At 38.1% G+C, this 22,515-nt stretch overlaps 1 protein-coding gene across 1 annotated transcript in view; it reads left to right on the plus strand.

The window, feature by feature from the left end:
- Positions 1-553: 553 nt before the first annotated feature.
- Positions 554-22,515, plus strand: part of LOC106960436 (leucine-rich repeat-containing protein 16A) — a gene marked incomplete at its 5' end in the record, with an annotated part of 51,456 nt that continues 29,494 nt past the window's right edge. The window contains 8 exons of the mRNA XM_015053530.1: positions 554-687; positions 12,971-13,021; positions 15,981-16,040; positions 17,583-17,704; positions 18,269-18,363; positions 18,566-18,636; positions 18,802-18,875; positions 19,079-19,154. Coding sequence (XP_014909016.1) covers positions 554-687; positions 12,971-13,021; positions 15,981-16,040; positions 17,583-17,704; positions 18,269-18,363; positions 18,566-18,636; positions 18,802-18,875; positions 19,079-19,154 — 683 coding nt within the window. The remainder of the gene's footprint in view (positions 688-12,970; positions 13,022-15,980; positions 16,041-17,582; positions 17,705-18,268; positions 18,364-18,565; positions 18,637-18,801; positions 18,876-19,078; positions 19,155-22,515) is intronic.

Genomic DNA, 22,515 nt, shown 5'->3' on the forward strand with positions numbered 1-22,515 from the left:
CACTTGGACTCATTTGCATCAAGAATGTTTGAGAAAAACCAGAATAGCATTTGAAGACTTCAAACTTCAAAAATGAAAAGCAAATGGTACAAGTCATTTTGTTTTACTCCTGGCCTGAATCGGCTTACCAACGCCATTTAAACACGGCTTAGAACAGTTGCAATGCTAGCTAAGCATTCATCATACAAATGAGAATGGTTGTAAATTAGTGGTGCAACATATCAGAATTCTGTTGGTAGAAATGTAATGATATTTCTAAAATATATTAGTTTTTAAGAAAAAAAAAATGTTTGTATTGATGTGACTTTTCACATCTCATTCACTGACAACTCCCAGAATTAAATATTCCCACACAGGATTGGGAAATTAAATGAGAACTAATAAAAACCCTTTCTCCTGAAGTCAATTAACATTGGATTTCATCAATTTTTTCATTGAACATCTAGTTTTTCTGGAAATTATCCCCCCCAAAGGCAATAGGATCTTGAGCTGTGTTGGGAAATAGTATTCCCAACACAGATATTTACTCGACTCGACAGATATTCCTCTTAAGTTTCACTCTCTTCTCATTTTCTTGTCCCTTATGTAGAGAGTGTGAGGGATGCAGTGGGGAGGAAGGTGAAGTTGTCACTGAGGAAAAGAGTCAAACTGGAAATCAAAGGAGACAAGACGGAGAACAGAGTTTTGGTGAGTCAAATTTTACTGCTGTTAAAGTCCTTCATTAATGCTGTAAAATGTCATAATGCTTTACATAAAATGCACAGTTTTGTTTTGACAACACAAACTTCCTCTTTTCTAGCACTGCCAAGATTCTTATCTCCCAAATTGGCAGCGAACATTTCAAAGTACCTTGTATAATGTATAAGACAATGTTGAAAGGTAAAAATGACAAAATAATAAAAAAAAAAATAGTTGAGCCTTTACTCAGCTGAGCCTTCCTGTTATCTTCTAAAAGCATGGCTGCCTCTTGCTTTCTTGCAGGCTGAAATTACCACAGACTGACGTTGAAATGTTGTAGAAAATGTGTTGATTTGTAAAAGGTACATGGTGTCTATGTTTCCAACAGGGAGGTTGTTTAAGAAAAGCCTCAAAATGGTTCTTGTTAAAAAGTACAGGGGTGATGGATTTGGACTGGTCATAAAGCACTGTGGTTTGGTTGAGCATGCGTGTGTAGGTTTGTGTGTGTATTTATAGGTATGTCTTTACGTATATATTATGTATGAATGTGTGTGTAGGCGTATGTATTATTTACACCTGGTTTAGGAACTCTGATTTAGAAGGAGAACAGAAAATGGGAAGATTATTCATGTCATGACCTACAGGATGAAAAAGGGGAATCATTAAATAAGTTCAACAACTTCATGCCACATTTCAAACACTTAGTTACCAATTAGGTGATGATTTTGTGTGTAATTGTGAATGTGTGGTTGGCAATAGTGTGTTCCATTTACACCAAGGAATATGTAAATGATACTTTTATTTTGTTTCTCTTGGTGGGATGTCTGACATAAATTCATCAAACGGCTGCCTCAATTACTACCTTTTTGGTAAAGAGACATAAATTCACCAACTGCTGAATAATTGATACATGGCTGGTGATTAAAAATGCATAGTGGCTCCATCTGAGAGGCGCAGGGATAATAAGATGATGATGCTTAGGAGTCAGCAGCTCCTTTAGTAAATTTGTGTTTCGACAGCGTCTATGAACTTGACCACTGAGTCGGAAAGCTTTTTGTTGCTGTTGAGATTTACTGTAATGTGCTTGTGTCTGTCGACACGATGGAAGCCTTTTAGGTGTGCAAGTCTCGGTGGTGAAGGGAGATTTTAGTTTCATTGCACTATGTGGAATAAACTGTTTGGAAAAAGAAGGAAAACTTTGGAGCCTCATAGAGATTAAACCCACACAGCCAGGGTCTGCTCCAGACATATCTTTACCATCGTCATGCTATCCCAAACATTATTGAATGTTTTAGGAAACCTAAATTATCACTCTTTGGAAGACGTCTGTAGGGACCAAGAACAGAGAGAGAGGTGAAAGTAATTAGCCTTATTTTCTCACACCCTCTTTGCTAAATGATGTGGGGGAAAAAGACTGAGGTGAGAAACACCAGAGCTGAACAAGTTTCCTCAGAAGGCCTTCAGATAACAGGCAGCGTGGAGCTTAAACCTGGTCCTACATATGCATTTTGTGATGCAAGGTGGAGCTGCCCAATTATGGAAAATGAATTATGGTTAATATTGGTCTCTTTTGAAATCACTTGTTTAAATAATTGCTCATGTAGTTTGGACAAACAATGCATGAACTAGAAGAACAGCTTTAAAATATGACATTTTCCATGATGGCTTTATGTTGAAACTTCTTCTGAAGTAAATCGGGGAAAAAAAAAAAAAAAAGTATTCAAATAGCTTATCAAAAATAAAAATAATTAAGTTATTATGCTTTATTGCCCTTCAACAATCTCTTACATACAAAATACTGAATTTAATTTACAGTGTAGTATACTGTAAGATACTAAATAAACTATAAATTTAAAAAAAAATAATTGCGTTATTTTGGCAAAACAACTTTTCTTGGATTGTAGCGTGCTTCTGGTGCATCATATAAATTTAATTAAACTCTGACTAAATATATTAAATATATTTTTAGCTGCTTGTTAATGGCTCACTTCGTGTTTCAGCTTCTGGTGGTTGGTGTAGTGGCAACATGACTTTGGGAGCTTTGCTTGCATATCTATCCCCTTTCTCTCTGTGCTCATTTCCTGCAAAAGACACCAGTACTCCATTTTTTTTCCCCCATAAATCCAGTAGCTGAACAGATCTGTTGTAATTTTGAGTGGTGCTGAAACAACAGAGTAGTAAGTGGTGAAATGAACACCCACAGGAAGGAATTGACATCACCTTATTATCTGCCAATATTGTACTTTAGAAACCACCATTTCTTAGTATGGCTGCATTATAACAGAAATGTTGGGGTCTTTTTTTATTAAGGTATACAAGCCATTAAGTTCAACATATTTATAGCCTTTCTTACCATCAAGTTGTCATGTGCTGTTTCAAAGAAGTGTTGCTTTAAAACTACTGACTGGTGGTGATCCTCTGACTATGCCTATAATTTACACAAACTTAGAAATTACAGAGGAACTGAACTGAGAAGGTAAAGCGTCAGTCTATATTCTATGTAACTATTGACTCTTTATGACATTCATGGCTTGATTAAAAATGACTTTGCTTCAATACTACTGAAAAAACAAAACAAAGCAAAACAAGAAATTATTAATAATATAACACGGTGATTATTATTTTTCTAAGATTGTTTTCTATCACAAATGTGACCTTAGCACCAGTCATCTACTTAACACCAATGTTCATAGTTTCCCAGCAGTATTTTTAAAATTGAAAGTAACTCAACAGCAGAGACAGGTTTCTTTCCACACCATGACTGTCTGGATCTGTGGTTGCAGGAAGTCCTTCCTAACTGCTGGTTTTATGTTTCTTGTGAGCAAAGGAAAATTGTAGGAACATTCCAACAACCAGCTGACTGCAAGTATGCAGCAAATAGCACTTGTGTGCTTTACATAGTTGGAAAAAAAAAAAAAAAAACCTCTGGTCAATACAGCAAGTTCTCTAGACCTCATTAAAATAATTCATAGCCAACAGGAATGCAGTGATGAAAAGTATATTCAGCTCTAAGACCTTGATGCTGGTTGTCCAGCTCATGCTCACGCACACCTCAATTAAACAATGAATGTCCCACATTTTAAAGGGGCGTATTTTTTTTTATATTTTTAACTGATATTAGTAGGTCAGTAATAATTTATTCTTTGTTTTTATTTTCAAACAATACACTTTGATGTCTAAAGTCCTTGGTATTGTGGCAGTTTTTCCTTCATCCTCTAATGTTGTCCGTCTTAGCTTTTGGTTTCAGCTTAAGTTAAAATGGGCATCACAGCTCCATCACGTGGGAGCGGGACACAGAGGCCACAGTAGTGCACGCACACTCTCGGACAAAAAAATGCAGTGGAGTGGGAGTGGGGACTTGGAAGTGAGGAATGCCAGTGGAGCGGCTGTGGTATTTCATCCTGACGCAGAGCCGGGGGTTCGTATCAGTGCTCTGCTTGACTGAACTGGACAAATAAACCCCTGTTTGTTGTTGCAGAGAAGCTGAGTTTGAAGGGGCAATTTTGGAGGAAGTCGCTTGGAGAGAAAACAAACCCGTCGCCGGGCTGTAACCTGTTAGTGTCGGGGTAACGAGACATGATGAAAGAGCATTTTATTTACAGACGGTTTGGAGATCAGAGGTCGTGATCAAACGGTAGTTTTAGGAGTTTCTCAGGGGTCTGCAGACAGGATGCAGCAAAGCTTTGGAAGGGTCATTTTGTTGTACCTTTCTCATGGAGATAACCAAATGTCCTTTAACAAAGGACATTAACATCACAACGATTATAAATGAGTTAAATTGCATAATAACAAAGAAAATCCATCCATCCATCCATCCATCTTCTTCCGCTTATCCGGGATCGGGTCGCGGGGGCAGCAGCTTCAGAAGGGAGGCCCAGACTTCCCTCTCCCCAGCCACTTCTTCCAGCTCCTCCGGGGGAACCCCAAGGCGTTCCCAGGCCAGCCGAGAGACATAGTCCCTCCAAAGAAAATGGACTAACATATTTGATAATTGGAACAAATATTTCATTTCCCTATTACAACGGATTAAAGATGCCGTTCTAAATGAATGCATTTATTAAATAGAAAAGCAGGACAGAAAGTCTTAGTGGTACTGAGACTGTAATCTTTTGAAGCATTAGCATACTTTGATACTGGTAATCTACCCCCCACTTTGCAACCCACTGCTTTAGATTTATATGTGAAGTGGAGAAATTATGAAACATTCTTCTCTAGAAAAGATCGTCTAAAAAATAAATTCCTAATTGACTATCTGCAGCCAAGCTTCCCTGAAAAAATAAAATAAAATAACTTGTCTGTCTTTCTCTAAATCCCATCCACAAGCCTTGATCCTGATTATCTCAAAGGTCAGGGTCATTGTCACTCACGCGGTCTTGGTAATGAATTTAACCCTGTCATTGACCTGAATGACTTTGTTTTAATAACTTTGCATTATTGATTTCTAATAAATCAAGTTTCAACTCTCAACCAAAGGCACCAAATTTGCTATTTGATGGCTTCTGTTATAGGGTAATATTTTAAATAGTGCCTTTTCATGATGTCCGATGTAGCCTTATAGGTTGCAGTGGGTTGGCAAAGTGTCAGATGGTTCTCACTTGGTGTAATTTAATTAGGTTTGTAGGTCACAGAAGTCACAATTGAAAATGATGACGACTCCGCATGTTATGTTAGACATTCACAAAGCAGTAGGTCTGAGTTTATTCTGCTGCCCAGTTACATTATCCTTGACTGGTTGGATTTCAGGTTTCTCTTTTATAGAAGATGAATGTTACCACCAGCTCAGGCCAGAGGAGAGTCAAATCATCCGTATCATCTTTGTTTTCAAAGTTTGTTGTAGAAATTTGAATACATGCAGCTACTTCTCGGTTGGTTTACTGCAAAGCTTTTGGTGTGTAGCTTATAGCCAGACTCACTTCTTTCTACAGATGTACAAACACTCTTTTAACGTACACCTATTCGTGTTTCACTTGTGTTGTCAATTCACATTTGTTCTTAAGTGAACTTTACTAATATTCTGGGTATCTTAAAAAAAAAAAAAAAAAAGGCCATAATTGATATCAACGTAACTGCTAAATTTCTGATCAGGTCCTCTGCTAAACAACTGCATAATCTGCCACTAGTGCCAAAAACAGCTTAACACCCAAATAGTAATGGAAACCAATCAGACATGCTTATTAGAATCATGATGCATTTTTCATCCTCTGGTTCACATTAGCATCCATCACAGCAAATGGATCATCAGCATTATATTCAAGGCTAATTGCTTGTAGCAGGAAGGCTTCCTCTGTGTAGGCTGTACTGCACGAGGAAAAAGACGACCGTTTGCCTGGATAAAAATGCTTCAAAATTTTTGTTGAAATAAGTATATTCACTCATAGCACAATGTTTCCCAAAGCCAGTTTAAACAGGATGGTCAGTGTGGGATATCAGGAGAACATCCGACAATGTAAAAACGACACTCGCTGTATAAACCTTTTGGGTAAGGTGGACTGTTTTCTGCAAGACATAGCAACAAATTACAGTAACTTTTGCAATCCTAATGATCCTACAGTCATTAAACCAGCTGTTTACTTTCTGTTTTGTTTTTTTAAAGTCACATTTTACAATGTTTACATTTTACAATGTTTACATTTTAAAATGTAAGCATTTTCAAATGTAAAATGTAATGGGGATGCATCTTCGGTCTTTCACTTTAAAATATTCCCAAAATGATATGGTCCCCATTTAGTCATTTATAGACGCCTATAAACTGCAGATATTCATAATGGATCTTTAACAATCCAGCTTTAATAATACAACTCTAATCTTTTTGAGCATTTATTATCCTCCAGTTGGATTATCTGGTGACTGTCTGATCCCTGGTGCTGAGCAGGGGTTTGTGTTTATCTGTGTGTCTTATTAGTGTTCTCTGATCCCATCTCAGAGGAAAAGCATGGGGTCCTGCCAACATCAAGCAAGACTGACTCCTCCCTCATCCCCACATTGCCCTGGTTGCTCTGTCTTTTGTCTCGTTTATTTATTTATTTTCTTATTTTTGTCATATACACGTGTCTGTGTCAGTGATACAGTAGTACTCCAGTATGAGGACATCTTCCACTTTTACTTTTTTTTTTTTTTTTTTATATATGTAGCATGTTCTCCTCTTGTACTGTTGTCTGTACCTCAGTTTTTTCTGCCTGTCTTGATTATCCCTGTGGTCTGCAGTGATTGCTTATTTACCCAGAAGCCAAGAGTCAGAATCACGTTGCTGCACACACACAGAGCCCAAACCCACGTCCTCCCCATTGTCTGTAGCTGGAATACTGATGAATGAGCAGGATTTTTCTTCAAACTAAACAGGCACAAATGTCTCCAGTTAATTTCCACAGCTTGCAACAAAGAACAAGCTGTCTCATTCCCACCATTATTCATTGTAAAAACACAAATGTGTCTATTTGATATCTGTATCCTGGAGCCGGAACCTTGAATATAATCCTAATCTGAAAACCCAAATAATCCCTCACGCAGCCATTCTGTTTGTTTGCTTGTTTAGTCCCAGGTGGGATGTTTTCTAATTAGACATGCAGCCGAATTATTTTATTTTATTTTGTTATCTGCCACATGGGATTTTATCACCTCCGAATTGCTCGCCTTGTATTCTTGGCATCCAAAATGTACATTATTTCTGTTATTTATAAAGCGACACATATACACTGGCAATTTTTTTCTATGAGCAAAACCAGAAGCAGAGACAAAACACGGCATTAAAATAAAGCATGAAATGTTACACAGTCAGACACCACATGCCTCAGCTCTCTGCAGCTGTGGTCTGATGAAACCAGCCAATCAAATCGGTTCAGGAAGCACCAATGTCGGCTGCCTTTGTTCTTCTCCGAGCTTCCCTCTCCAGCACTAAACACATAATGATGAGCAGGGCAGTGATAAAGGAAAATTGATGTCTTTTTTTTTTTTTTTTTTAACTGAGGCTGCCAGTACAGCTTATGAGAAGGATGTGCCCAGCGGATAATATAATGTGGAAAAGTGGTCTCCTGCTGCCTGCCTGATTAGTATCTGGGGAATCTGAAAATGCTTCTCTAGGAAAAATTGCATTTTAAGCATTTTTGCTCATTGTTTTGTCTTGTAGGTGTTTATCCTTACTGGAGGTAATGCGTTTTATTAAATATAGAGACTCCTATAGAGTATGCATTTAGATTTTGCTTTTATGGAGAAGTATTAAATATTTCCCCTCAAATATAGACTTTGAACGTGTTGTGCCATGACTACGTGTATAGTTTGATCTGTAATTTTGGTGTAGTGAAACTCTGCAGACTTTGGCGCAGAACGCTCAGCTGCATTGTCAACAGCTTGTGTTTGCTGTGGATAAGTAATGTGAAACAAGTTATTTTCACAGTTTATCTTTAACTGTTTTGTTTATTTATTTATTTATTTCCTGCAATTCGCTTAGTTTCATGTTAACACAGGAACAATATCTGTGGCTCCTAGGAACACAGATTCTATTATTCTAAGTACCTAAAAAATATTGATTCAAAAAGCAAATTGGCAATATAAAAAAACAATCTTAAGCATTTTGGGGTTACATCAAATTTTGGTAAATTGTCTTTTTTAACTTGTTGTTTTTTGTAAATATTGTTTATGGAAGATAAAGTAGCACTTGTGTCTAATGTGACGGGAAACATGACTGTGACTTAAATTCATGTTTTTTTTCATCCGTATTACATTTTTTTGTATTCTGTGATCCACTTAAACTCAATCATCAATTATTAAGATTTATGTCAGCTTGTCCAACACTTACAGGTATAAAGGGACTTTAATAAATGCTTATTTAATGTTTTCATCTCACATCTTACTTTATAAACTTCACTTTGAATACTAATTACAAACTTCTAGTGTTACAGCAGCCTTTACTCTTCTTTCTCACTTGAATCGGGTAATATTAGTAGCTACTTACTGTATTTAAAACCAAATCTTCAAAAGAACCATGTGATTGGATGTTCTTTCCAATGGCGAAGGATCACCTAAAATGCTCCCTCCTTGTTGTGTTTAATGATATCGGATATGATGCATCTATTACTCATTGCTGACTCTAACTATGCCAGTGAGATTAGGTTAATGTAGATCTCATGAATAATGAGCTGTAATAGCAGAGGATGCTGCAGAATGTCTTGGCCCTGTAGAGCAGCAAAAGTCCCGCTTTGTTTTCTCAGAGTCCTGAATTCACAGTAACAACCTACAAGAATCCAACTGTGTTTACCTCAGTCATTTATATGTAAGTGGCTTCCTTAAGATTTCCACTAAACTCTTACAAAGTGAAGATAATTGAACTCCACTGAGTTTATTTGTAAAACATTGTTTAAAAAAATGTTAGAAAGCTGCAATATGTAACTTTTAGAAATAATGTTTTTTTTTTTTCTTTTTACACATTTGTTAAAATGCGACAGATAATCTGTGAAAAAAAAAATCAAGCTCTTCCAGCTTCCCCTTGTGGTAATGTACCCATGTGGAGAAATGCACAGCTCCCGGTCAGAAACAACCAAACAGACCAAGGAGAAATATCTTAATTGTCAGCCACCCTCATGTATGTGCTCCTCACAACCTTCCCTCTACATTCAACTTCCCTTTACATGCAATGAAAGTCATTTTTGGTTAGTCATTTATTTTACCCAGGGGACATAAGAAAAATTAAATGAGAAAACTCATCTCCATTTCCACTTTGTCATTTCTGTTTGGACATTATAAGTTTGTTCCTGCTGCTGTCCTAGATGGCATTTAATTTAAGATATGGGACACTGAATTGTGAAATGCACAAATCAAGAAAACTGAGCATTTTCTTTTTCTTTAATTACTTCATGTTACAAGATGAAAATTCTTACCTTTAAATATCTGTATAAATTAAAAACAGACATTTTTACCACTTGATGTTATTTTTCATGCACGGTGCGATAGTTTGTAGAAATATAAAACTTCTTTTAAACACTTCAGTTTAACAGATCTGCTCAACTCTAATTTGTTTTCAATAGTGGCTCCATTTTGGGTCATCTGTTTAATAATTTCACTTGTTCTGCTCCTCTGGGTCCCTTTTATTTAATTATGGCCTCTTTGTATCTCCATCGCCTCTTCTCTGTTTTGTTTCAGTGGATGGTCTTTGTGAGGTTTTCCCTCCTTTTCTGCTTGGCACTAGAAGTAGTCACTTCTGTCATGCTGTGTTGACAGTTTATGTTTGTAGCTGGGACATCACAACTCATTAATGTCAGATACGCCGTCCTGCACATGAAGGACATTTTGACGACAGTTATGCAATAAAAAGCCTGTCGGCAGTGGATTTGTGAATTAATGTCACGGCTGTGTGTTTTCAGCTCTTATTCTAAGACAACATCCTAAATAATTCTGCCGCAGGAAGAATCAAAACTCCCAGTCGCTTTTTCCCTACTAAACCTTCAGATGACTCAAGTGAACTTCTGTAATTTTTAAAGTTGGATTCTTCCAACTTTATTTTTAAATATCTTAAAATAATAATCATAAAAAACCCCCCAAAAAACTTTGCATCTTGCTTTTCTTTTGAATGTTGAATTGGTTGGTCATTGATCAGGCCAGTCAAGATGAAAATCGGCCTATGCCAGCCTCCTGCTGAGCAGTCGGTTCATCTCCGTGTCAGTGTTTGTGTGTTCTCTGTGCTGCAGGCCAACTAGACAAATGGTACTGTACAGCCGGTGGCAGTGCTTTTGTACGTAAGCCACCAGTGTGTGGTAGATTGTGTGCATTACAGCGAGTGAGAGAGAGTAACGGCAGATGCTCTCCTCAGCCGAGTACACATGCTCCAGTACTGCTGCCATCTGGTTGTGTGAGTGTATCTGAGGGCGCAGAGCTGGTCACCGTGAAATCACTGATGGATAGGAAGACTCGAGGCTTAAATCCACTTAAGATAGTGAGCAGAGATGGAGAGAGGTAGAAGGAGGGGGGGGGGGGTTCACGGACTGTAATGCCTTTGTCCCTTTGAAAGGGCAGATGGAGAGAACACTGTGCTGGAAGAGTGCAGTGGGGCAGTCATGCATTGAGGGAAATGATGGGACGTTGGCAAGCTGGAGAAAAACACGAGTTGTATGGGCAAACTCATCTGAAGGGAACTCAACATTTAAACAAGTTAGTTTCTATTGTTGATGTTCTCAAGCAAAGATCGTAGCTCCTACAACAAATGACATTACTTGTCTACTTGTAATTATAAATGGTTCATGTCGATATGCCAATCAGTTGGCTTCTGATTGAAGTTGGTGAATTGGGTTTTATTTTGCTATCTAATAAATGCATAAAAAAAGTTAATTAATCAGAAAGCAGAATTGGCTTTAATGCAGCTTAAGTTGAGTAAAGATCGGATAAAGTTTAGGGTTTTGTGCGTTTTTGTGTAAATTGGGACGATCTCAAACACCTTTGCATTTTTACAATATTTGTCTTAATTTTCAGTGTCCTTTTCAATAACACACAGCTTAAACCTGAGGAAACCTGTAGCGACAATTTGAAAAGCTGCAAGGTGTCTTAGGTCTGAATGGGTTAAAGGAGAAAAACTGGGACATTTCTGTATGGCAATCACCTAATGTCCAAGATTAGAATAAAACAAATAATTGTCAAAAAGCTTTTCGGCTGAGCTTCACATATCCCGACATCATATTCTAATTTACATGAGTGCTGCTTTGCGAAACAACAGCAAAATAAATGCTTAGAACGTGCATAAAGAAGTGAATGGTTCAAAAGCAAATAGATATGCAAAAAAAAAAAAAAAGATTTTTGTTTCTCATTATTACTCAGAACGTCAATGCAGCCAACATTTATTTTAAATAATTTTAGTTTATTAAAGGACAGATGAAGATTATGAAGGTCTACTGATTAGTTTTGCATCCATTTCTTTCTTCTTTTTGTTTTTGAATTCAGATACAAATGTAGCTTCAAAACATAAAAAAAAGTCTAAAGATGAAAAGTGCAAATATCAGTTCTGGCTAAATGGTATCAGAGTAAATCTATCATTAAACATGTGAACGACCTGCCAGATAACTACACTTGTTAAAAGAAAAAAGAAAAATAAACAAAATGTAAATAAATTATTCTCCAAACTGACATGCTTATTTTGTGATAATTAAGCAGGCTTATTTACATTTCAGTCTGGTGCTAGATATCATCTTGCTCCGTCAGATCCCCTCTCCTTGCAGCCACACAGCATGTAAGGTCCACAGTGCAGGAATGAGACGTTGTGCACGGAGAGGAAAGGCTGAGCAGACCAGTCGTGACTCTTGCTCTTTAGAAGAGGTTATCTTTGGCCACACAGGCCTGGCTGTCTGCCTCCATCACATCAAAACATGCAAACGCTGCCCGTGGAGCCGACCCGCACAGGGCTAGAAATCACTGTCATCCTTTTTTAGCCTTAGTTCACACACTTCTACTTCATTCTTTCACATCTTTTAGGAATAATGTGTCACTTTCTGGACTTTTTGAATCCAGTCGTCGCTTTATGCTTTTGCTTTGCCTCTTTTCTCTTTGCTGGATTTGTTCAGACACCTTTGCCCTTCATCTCTTTTACACACTTTATTCCCTGTTTTTCTTTGAAAACCACCTTCCATGTATTCTTTCTCTCAAGTCTACTTCTGGCTGGTGTTTTGCTGATAACTGGAAGCTAAATGTGTCTTACTCAACATGGCATGCTCGAACATTTGTTGAAATTATGTTCAGATATTTAACAGAGATGGCTGTTCCGACTTTTTCTGGGTGTTGGGTTTGCTGATCATCACAAAATCTCCCTCTGCTTATAGTTACAGGTCGAGGTATATGCCTTCTTTCTTTAAGATGTTATTTATTTATTTTTTTTTTTATGGCTGTACCTTTATTTATGAATAAAAATCAGTTATATTCATTGTGTAAGCCATGATGTGTCTGTAGAGTCCTTCATTTCCTTTACCTTGGCTCCGGATTCTCTGTTTGTTCAGCAGGCGAAAACTTCAAAAAGTACACAAATATCTGTCAATGCATCACTCTAAAATGTGTTGTTTAAGGGATTTTATTTGGTTAACAAAGTTCAAGAAACTTCTAATGTTACTGGTTTGATGCACCGAGTTAAAATCCTCCCCAATCGTCCTTGTTTTGTGTTTTTTATGGAAATGTTTGAGTCGCGTGTCTGCTGCTCTCTGAGTCACCTGGACATTCCTCTGTGTTCCTTGTGATTTTCTTGTTCTTGTTTCGCAGACTGTATTTACAGCTGCTAATTATATACATCTCCTGCTACGCACTCGTTAATCCCTCTGTTCTCTCTTAGGCTCTTGCGACCCACCGAGCCTACCTCCTGACAGCACGCATTCCAGCCAAGGTAAGGAAGGCAGCAGGGGTATCGTCTTTATTTAAAAAAATAAATAAAATAAAACTCCCCAGTGGAATGCACTAATTATACTGTGGTCAAAATGTACTCTCTCATGTTAATCATGAAAAAGCATTAGTTGATACTTTTTCAATTAAATAAACAATTTATGCAGAGGTACGTTTAAAGGAGATGGAACCTGGTACCTTCAGTGTCTCTCGTGGTCATTGGGCGAGAGGCGGGGTACACCATGGATAAGTCGAGAGCCCATCAGAGGACCAACATGCACACACACTCATACCTGTAGACCAGAAGACCACTTAACACAGCAGCCATGTTTTGGACTGTGGGAGGAAGCTGGAGTACCCTGAGAGAACCCACACATGCACAGATGGAATATCCAAACTCCATGCAGAAAGATTTGAACTTGGAAGTTTCTTGCTTCTCCAAGATGACCGCTGATCCCTGATTGCTTGGTCGGCTTATAAAAGCTCAAAATATTTCAATGTATCCAATCTATCTAAGTCTCTTTTGGGGTCTGGGGGAATTCATCGATTTTGGAAGCGGAAAGCTTCAGTATTGACTTATTGTGTTACAGTATGGAAACTCAGTTTGCTCCTGGCTGTAAATTCAGAGCTGAAAACTGCCTGTAGCTTCTTTTATTCTCGTCTCAGCGGGTTTTCCTGTGCGAGTCTCTTCGATTGATGATTTGGCTCCTCTTGTAAAAAGCTTCGGGGCTTAACAGTCTGTGACTGCTCTGCAGCATTCACACAGGCTGTTTCTCACTCACATAATCATTCATGTCTTCTTCCTCCTCCCCCCCCCCCCCATCTCTGTTTTTTTTATGCCAGGGTTTGGACAAATCTGGAACTTCCTTTTAGTATTTTCCAGGTTTGGCTATGCATAGAAGAATAGAAACTCGGTGTTGAAAAATATTCATGTTTTCAAACTGAATTCACTAAACTTTTGCTTAAAAGTTAAATAAATGAATGAGTAAAGTGCTTTTCACATAGTTTATGTTCAGTTTACATCCTTTGTGTTTGGATTGAAACATCTCATTTTAATATTGTCATCAAACTTATTAGTGGCACCGAGTGCGAGAACCCACAGATAAACACTTTCGATATTTTAATCATAATTTTGGCATTTTCATTTCCACTTTTGGTGTGTTGCTGCTTAGCGACCGAGTCTGAATAAGTTTTATTCCATGTTTCTCTCTTTATTGGAAAAAGTCTGAAACAGTTCCGAAGCGATGCAGAAAAACAGATATGCTAAGATATACTTTTAAAGCATAGAAATAAAACCTAAAGTTATGTTAAATAATAGGCAGTCTTTTTATATCAGCCAATTAAACCTAAATGATAAGAGATGCTTGAAACCACAACAAACATAAAGAATATGAGCTACTAAGCTGACAGATGGGTACTGGACGACTGACCAAACGGCATTTGGTTCCTCCACGCAGTTCCCAGTGTGACATCGTAGCCACTCGTTAGCTTGGATTTATCACCATTGACTTCAGTAAGAGCTGTCCAGCCATCAGAAAGCAGAAGTAGATGAAATTGCAAATAAACAATTAAAAATCCATGCCAAAGGCGCGTTGTATATTACTGTGTCACACCAAAGTCCAACAGTTGCTGTAATCATAGTTTGTGTAGCAGAAGATTAAAGTGTTGGTAGAAACCAGTGGGTGTGTCCAGTATTTGCTGATGGACCTCAGATATCGAACAATGCATTTCCTCACAAGCAAAGTAGTAGTAATCACATAGTCACAACTGGAGATGTATTGATAACCAGAAACCTGTAATACACACCTAACACACACTTAGCTGGTGTTCACTGAGGCCCATAATTTAAGCTTTACATTGTACTATATTCACTGAGGTAAATATATGCAGCCTTTAATGCTCTGCTCATGTGGAATGAACTGTGACAAAGAAGCAAGTAGCATAGTCAATAAGGTTATCTTCCCACAGTTCTTTATTTTATTTTATTTTTTTTCAAACTCTACACAATCTAGTCTGACAACATGAAGCCTAACTCCTTTTTGTGTGTGTTTGGCAACATATGTCACAAACTGAGGTTTATTTCTTTGGGATTTTAGTATTGTATCCTTTGTGTTTGTATTTATGTATTTTTATTTCCTTTTTTGAAATGATTAGAGATGATTCGATCGAATGGAAATCAATGAGTGGGCATCTGTTCTCCAAATGTAAATGGAAGAAATTTTATTGTTTATATATTCGAGAGTGTGTTCAAAGCCATTGGGAACAGAAAAGCATACACGCTCACACACACGCACACAGACACACACGCCATACTGTAGTGAGGCAGTAGACAGACTGCATATCCTCTTCCTCTCTCTCATCTCTGTGCCAAGCCTGAGAAACGGAGCTCCCACCTGGAGTAGTCTGGTCTCGCTGCCTGGCCTGCCCTCAGGCTCTCTGCTGTTCGCCTTTCTGAAAGTGGAAGTAGCGGTGGAAAACTGTGCTCATTGTGACTGTGTGCAGGATACCCGTCTCACATGAAACGGCTTATTTTGGTCTCTTTTTAGACGTGGAAGTATAAGCAATGAGGTTTTTCCTTCTAATTTTCTCTGCCCTAAAATGCCCTCTTTAAACAGAAATAAAATATGTTAGTGCAAGAGTGGATTTTTATTAGCTTGGAAATGGCAATGCTGAACAAATAGTAAACTGTGCAAGGAAGAAATCAGCTGGTGGATATATATTTTGTTTTGATAGTAAAAGTGACTATAGTCAAATTTTATGTATATGCATCAAAAATCAAGCCCATTTGTAAAGAAACATACATTTTGAATGAAATTAGTGATTGAACTAGTGCTGAATTCTTGCTGAAACTAAACAGATCAGATCTGTTTTATGTCTCTTAGCTTAGCTTATGCGCCTTTAATTGTCTGATTTCATAAGTTTTTTTTTTCCATCTCTTTTCTTTTTCTTTTTTTTTTTTACAGGTGGAACACTCCTTTAATTATCTGGAGATCCAGGGAATAGCTTCCAGCAAGCCGACCCAGGTACTGCACATTACCTATAGGAATAAAATATTGAAAAGGGTTTTACATTTTTGGAAATATAAATAGAGTAGAAGAAAAATGACTTATTGGAAACAGTGGTTGTTGTTTAAAAGTGGGTGCATTAGTCTCTTTAAGTATATTAAAGCCACAAGATAAGCTAAGCCTAATGTTGTGTGGCTTGCAGATCCCTTAACTTCTTTCAAATTTTGTCATTTTACAACCACATACTTAAGTTTTTATGATTGGGGAAAAAAAAATCAGTAAATTGTGTTATATACTTGTATGCAGGCTTTCCACTGTATTTAGCTGTAAATAATATTTTAATATTATAGTATTCATTTTGTCTGCCAACTTTGAATATCTAGACAATTACCTGATTACCCATTCTTTCAAATCTCGGGAGTATAGTATGAAAAAAGGAAGCAAGAAATAAACACTACCTCTGGAAAAACTCATAAAGTGTGCTGGTTTCTAAATTGAAACTCTCCAAGTATCAGACACAGAGTTCCTGCTCACATACACCCACTATTTGCAGCAGCTCCTACAAATTGTCTGATTGGGAATTGATGCTGCTCAGATCTCATCATGTTCTTCATTCTGAGCTTAAAAAAATGGCGGCCTATTCGCACTTCAATTTATCTCTGACCTGGTTAGGTGCTAGGAAGAAAATCAGACATGGTTTTCATTTGTGTCAAATTGTAATGTTTTGGCTCCTTGTTGGGGAAAAAAAGCACAAACATATTGAAGTTCTAGATGCGGATCATCTGAATGAGTGTTTGCTTTAAAATGTTCTTAAATCTTCCATCTCTGCTTGGAAGATCATCCTTAAAATCGCAACACATTTTTAATGAGGAGATAAAATGGACAAATCCAGAAACGCACCCTTACAATATCTGAATCCTTCCATAATCCTTAAAAACTCATTAATAGCAGACATATCTAGGCTGAGCCCCCAAAGGCTTTTTGACTGGAGCGAGTAAGCTGCCAGTCAGCAGAAGCATCATTCAGAGTACAATTTGTCACAGACCATCCTGTTTCTGCAGCTGTACCCCTGTCCTGCTCATTGTGACTGTCAGTTCTCTGAATATTTTGACTGAGGGTCTCCTGTGTCCCAGCCAGGAAGAAATATGCTAATTCTGGCCCACAGAGGAAGCATGTGTGTCAGTATATCAGCATTTGCATAATTGCAGTGAAGACTGAAATGGTTAACAGACTTGGTTATGTTATTAAGCCCCTGCCTGTATCTAATAAATCTTTAATTGTGTTAATGAAAAAACCATGATTGAGCTAATTTGCAGTAAAATACTTAAAAAAACAACAACAAAATATAGAAATCATTGAAGTCTCATTAAAAAAAAAAATCTGACATTTGGTCTGAGAAAAGAGGGAGAATTGAATAAAACAAGAACATGTTCTTGCTCATGTTTCCCAAACTAATTATTTAGATCATCAATAAAAAAGGCGAGCATAAAAGGCAAAACGGTCAGGATTTTATTTTTTACTGACTTGTATTGATCATTCATTATCAATTTCTGCTTTTAGCTACTAGTAGAGTATGAGCGAGGCTCGTTCTCAGTGAAGCTGCTCTCCACAGAGGAGGTGAACGATGTGGTCGCTCATGTAGGAAACTGTCTGCTCAGGATATGTCCTGGTTTACCACCCAGGTAAGTGTAGTCGGTACGGATTTCTGGGTATCTCTTTATTTCAGATGATACATTTTTAGACTCATTAGTCCAAAAAAAAAAAAAAAAAAAATTCTACAAAAGTCCTTCTTTTGTGTTCTCGCCGATTGTCCATGTATGAAGTTTTATATTTACAGCAGTAAGATGCTTCTGTAGGTACTGCGATGACCCATTTAAACCTCTGAAGCTGAAGTCTCCTTTCTGAAGGATTGGATTTATTCTCACAAAAACATTCAGCTAAGCTAAACTCAAACTAAATCTGATGTTTAAACAGGGCAAGTGTCTTTCAAAAATGCTGAGCAATGACGTTCTAATCTAGTGAGCCTTAAGTGATGTGCATTAGCGATCTTAAAAATATTTTAATAAATGTGGGCACTTTAGATGATAAATATTCAATTAAACCATTAGCAGATTTGTCTTTTTTTGCAGCATTGCAAAAGTAGTTCAGCAATCCCTCTTTTATCTACAGCAACAGATAATTTCTGAGGCTTTCATCTGCTGCAACACAGAAATTAATGAACTAAGAGTTTTCGCTTCTCTCACCAGCAAAATGATGAAGAAACTTAGCTTGGAGCCTCCAGACCGACTGAGCTACCTGCAGAGTCTGTGGGACAACAAGCCTGCTGAACCTGGACCTTGTGGTAGGATCCTGACACTTTACCTTAACTGCTGCGGGCCTTTAAAACGTAACATTAAGAAGCGAGTGTGTTTCAATGTAACACCCCTACTAGTTTCTGCTGGTGTTTTTCTTTCCCTGCACAAGGCCAGATGAACTCTGATTATATCAGTCACTCCACCTTTCTCTCTCTCTCTCTCTCCATCTCTCTCTTTCTCTGCCTGTAGGTGGGTTTTCCCAGATGTACAGATGTGTGTGTGACTGGTTAGGACTACCTTACAGAGAAGAAGTGCAGTGGGTAAGTGTGGCTTACTGTCTTTGTTTGGTACAGTTTCACATCGGAGCTGTGCACCTGTCTGGTCTGCTGCCGTCTACTGCCTACATAAATCTGCATGCCGTCTTTTAAAGAATATGAGTGCAACAACACAAAGGTTGAATGTATTGTTGATTGTTTCCTCTGCAGGATGTTGACACCATCTACTTGACACAAGACAGCAGAGAACTCAACCTGCAGGACTTCAGCCATCTAGAGAACAGGTCATTCTTGTCTTTCTTTAGTCTTACCGATCAAAATGTAAGTTATTTTTTATTGAAAACGTAACATTTTGCACAAATAAAACCGATATTCTTTGGACGGATAAGATTCATAGTTTGCACCATTTATAAGCAGAAGCAAGTATGTCAATACTGAATGGTACTTCTAAGAAAAATTCACTGCTGGCTCCTCTGTGCGTCATCAGGGATCTGGTAGCTATAATAGCAGTCCTGGAGTTCAACCAGTGGTTCACCAAGCTGTCTACCAAGGATTACAAACTGGTCAGTACCTGCAAAAATCAAAACTCATTCTTGTACTTTCCTGCTTTTTTTTTTTTTTTTTTTTTTTTTAAGAGCATCACGGTTTTATTATACTGTGGAGGTAGTGTAGAGGTAGTGTACTACACAGAGTCAAGGCTGCTGGCAGTGTATATATGTTTTATTTAAAAAAAAATACACTTTTTAATGTGAAAAGTGTAGACCAATTCTACCATTTCAATGCCTCAATTCATTTCTGTGTTTTTCTATAGTTTTCTAGTCTAGTTTACGTTCTGTGTTTCCCTCTATGTGTGATTTTTTATTTTTATTTTTTAATTCATCTCTTCCTTCTTCTGTGCTGGACTGTGTATAGTTGAACCTGTCTGTCTGCAGAGAATATTTGTTTCATTTTTCTCCCGTCTTCCCCTGCAGTGTTTTGACTGAGGATCAGTCCAAATGTTCTCGTGTGATAAGACTCCTAATCCAAATGAGACAAAGGGGTTCAATGTCTGAGGCTGTTTCCCTCCCACCCCCACTCCTGGTTCATCACTCCATTACTAACTCAGCATCTCCACGCTTCCCTCAGTCTCACAAATTACCACACGCAGCTTCCTCTGTCCAAACAATTACCTCACACCTCCGTCACAGATACGCCCCCCCTTTTATTGAAACTTAACAAGCCGTCCCTCACCATGCCATGTGGAGACTGAAGGAGCAGTGGTTCCTGCAGGCATATGTTTGACTAGTCCTTTGTGGTAGCTCATATTTAGCATGAGCCTTGGTGCCTCATTCATATGTGGTGCAGACGGTTTTTGATGATGCAAAAATGAGAAAAATTCCATGTCATAATTTTGACAGAACCAGAATTTACTCGTTGTAACTGTCCCTCCTGAGTAGATATGCTTTTATTTTTTAATTATTAAATACTGTGGATGACCGTGGTTATCCTAAAGAATAAAGTATTGGTTGAATGAATTTGCATGGCTATAGAGCAACATATGCAGATCGTTGTGTCAGGGTTCCTTCACAGTCTGGAAAGATTTGGAACTTTTATTTTTCAAGTTTATGTAAGTAGGAAATTAGAACATAGATTGGAAAAATATATCTATTTCTATCTATCCAACCATTCGTATCCATCCATTCATGAATCCAACCATAAATCCATATGTTCATGTGTCCATCCGTTTCGTCCTTGCAGGTGCAATATTTAAACGTTGAAGGCAGCAGATCAACCACTGCAAGGCCTGACTTGTGTTTATGAGTAGCTCTTTTTGAGCAGACTTTATCAAAATATTTGAAACTGTCTGTTTGAAAAGATGTCGGATTGAGCAGTTAATTGTAACTTTCCAGAATGTTGTCATTGTGTCCTTTCCTGTGGTGTCTCATGCATGTAAGGGCATCACAAGGAGATGAGTGAAGGCAGGGAGAAAAAGTGGCGACACAGCAGGCAGAGAAATGGCGAGGCCTGGGAGAAAATGACAGATGAATAAGAAAACAAGTCAGCGTTTGAAAAGGGAGCCTGGAAAAGACGCAAGCTTCCGTTTTTAAGTCTCCAAAACAAGAACGAATTAATCCTGCAGACTTACAGAAGTTCAGCACTACGAGTGTTATATCAGTCCTGTTGACAATCTAATATTTTACATCTGGAATAACTAAAACTGAACAGATATGTGTTGAACGTGAAGAGAGAAGAGAATGTTGCTGGTTGCTGATGAGTAAAACCAAATCCGAAAGCTGCAAGCCCAAGTCACATTCTGACCACCTCAGTCCAACAGATAAGGAAACTCTGTGCTGTTCATTAGATAAACAACACACACACACATATACACACGACAGGCTTTCACAACGAAGGATTATGCTGCTCATCCCCAGTTCAATCAGGCTATTAGTCTTGGGGGGGTGATCAAGAAGTTGAGCCAAATTGAGATAAGAAGGGAGGATGAGAGGACTGCAGCGATAAGAGGACTAGCCTTCTGGCAACCTCATGATTGGACAGAAAAACTGTGGAGGCATGTTCAGTTTGACCAGATGCAGGGTCAGGACATTAATTCATGACCACGCTGCTATTTAACGAGTAGAAAATGGTACAATACACATGCTGACGGTGTCACCGTGCTGCGCTGCTGTGACGACAGTGCAGAATGGACCGCTCTGTTTCCATTTGACTATTTTCTCACGTTTCACCCCCCTCAATACTCAGATTTTATTTCCCCTCAGTTTGCTGCCATCCCTCCTTCTGCGTCTTTTAATGCTCATGGTTCTCCAGGATAGCTGTGTGAACAACAGTCCCCTTCTTCTGCGCTGCCCAGTTATTCTCTCTCGTCTTTCTCTCCTCCTCACTGCTGACTCGCGTTGGACAATGCGTCCCCTGTCTCTGTCCCACTGAGACAGCAGGCGAACAGAAGCAGTTCTTGTAGGGCTGATGTTGTTAATCGGGAATAATAACACAACATTCCAGTAAGGTTCTGTCATCCTAATGGAAACTGTTTGCTAGACTTTTAAAAACTTTTATTAAAAAAAAAAAGAAGTAATTCTGAAAGTAATTCTGAATGCGTATCGATGCGTCATACAGTTCATGTCTGGCAATGACGCAGCGCTCAGCGAAGTGGGTCAGTGAACATCGAGGTGGTTTTCAGGCTTTCAGCTGTTGCATTTTTAATTTTGCTTAAATATGAGTGCTTTCTCCTGTTGTGCCGGGACCACAGAAGAGAGGCAACTTGTTCCTCCGGGGGTCTGCTCTCCCCGATGCGTCTTTGTCACACTCGAACAGCTTCAGGTGGAGGATTGAGATCTTGTTTTCTTTTTCACGTTCTGCTGCTCAGTTTTAATTGGCCTGCATTTTTGTAAACCTAAGAGATTCATCACAGGTTTTTCTTGTGACCTTGATTACGTCAGTCTCAAGTTTTGATGTTTTACATCTCATGGAATCAATAAATAATCATTTTATTGACATTTTATAGAATTTGCTGGAGTGTAAAAAAAACCTAAATATGTATTTATTTTAAGTGTTGATGGAGTTTTCTTTTTTTTTTTTTTTTTTTGAATGTGCCAAAAATAACCCAAAAAGCAATGAATATTGAAATAATGTCACTTGGTAATACAGTTAAGAAATGACATAAAAGTCTGAACTACAAATAGAGTTTACACATTGAAAAGTCATTCAACCAGGGTGATGTTTAATCATTCTAGTTTGATCAGGGATCAAAATCTGCCATATTTTCCTGAAGTGTGTGTTGGCTCATATGGGCATCAGAATAAAAAGGAATGGAAACAGGGTATAATTCAGGATGGAACATGACGTTATTTAAATCACAAGTGAGATTTGGCGACGTTTATGATTACCTATCTCAGCAATGCGTGGAAATAAATTCATGCACATTTCTTT

This window comes from Poecilia latipinna, unplaced genomic scaffold (genome assembly GCF_001443285.1).
Source record: "Poecilia latipinna isolate Pla-1442-1.1 unplaced genomic scaffold, P_latipinna-1.0 Scaffold1186, whole genome shotgun sequence".
Classification (NCBI taxonomy): domain Eukaryota; kingdom Metazoa; phylum Chordata; class Actinopteri; order Cyprinodontiformes; family Poeciliidae; genus Poecilia; species Poecilia latipinna.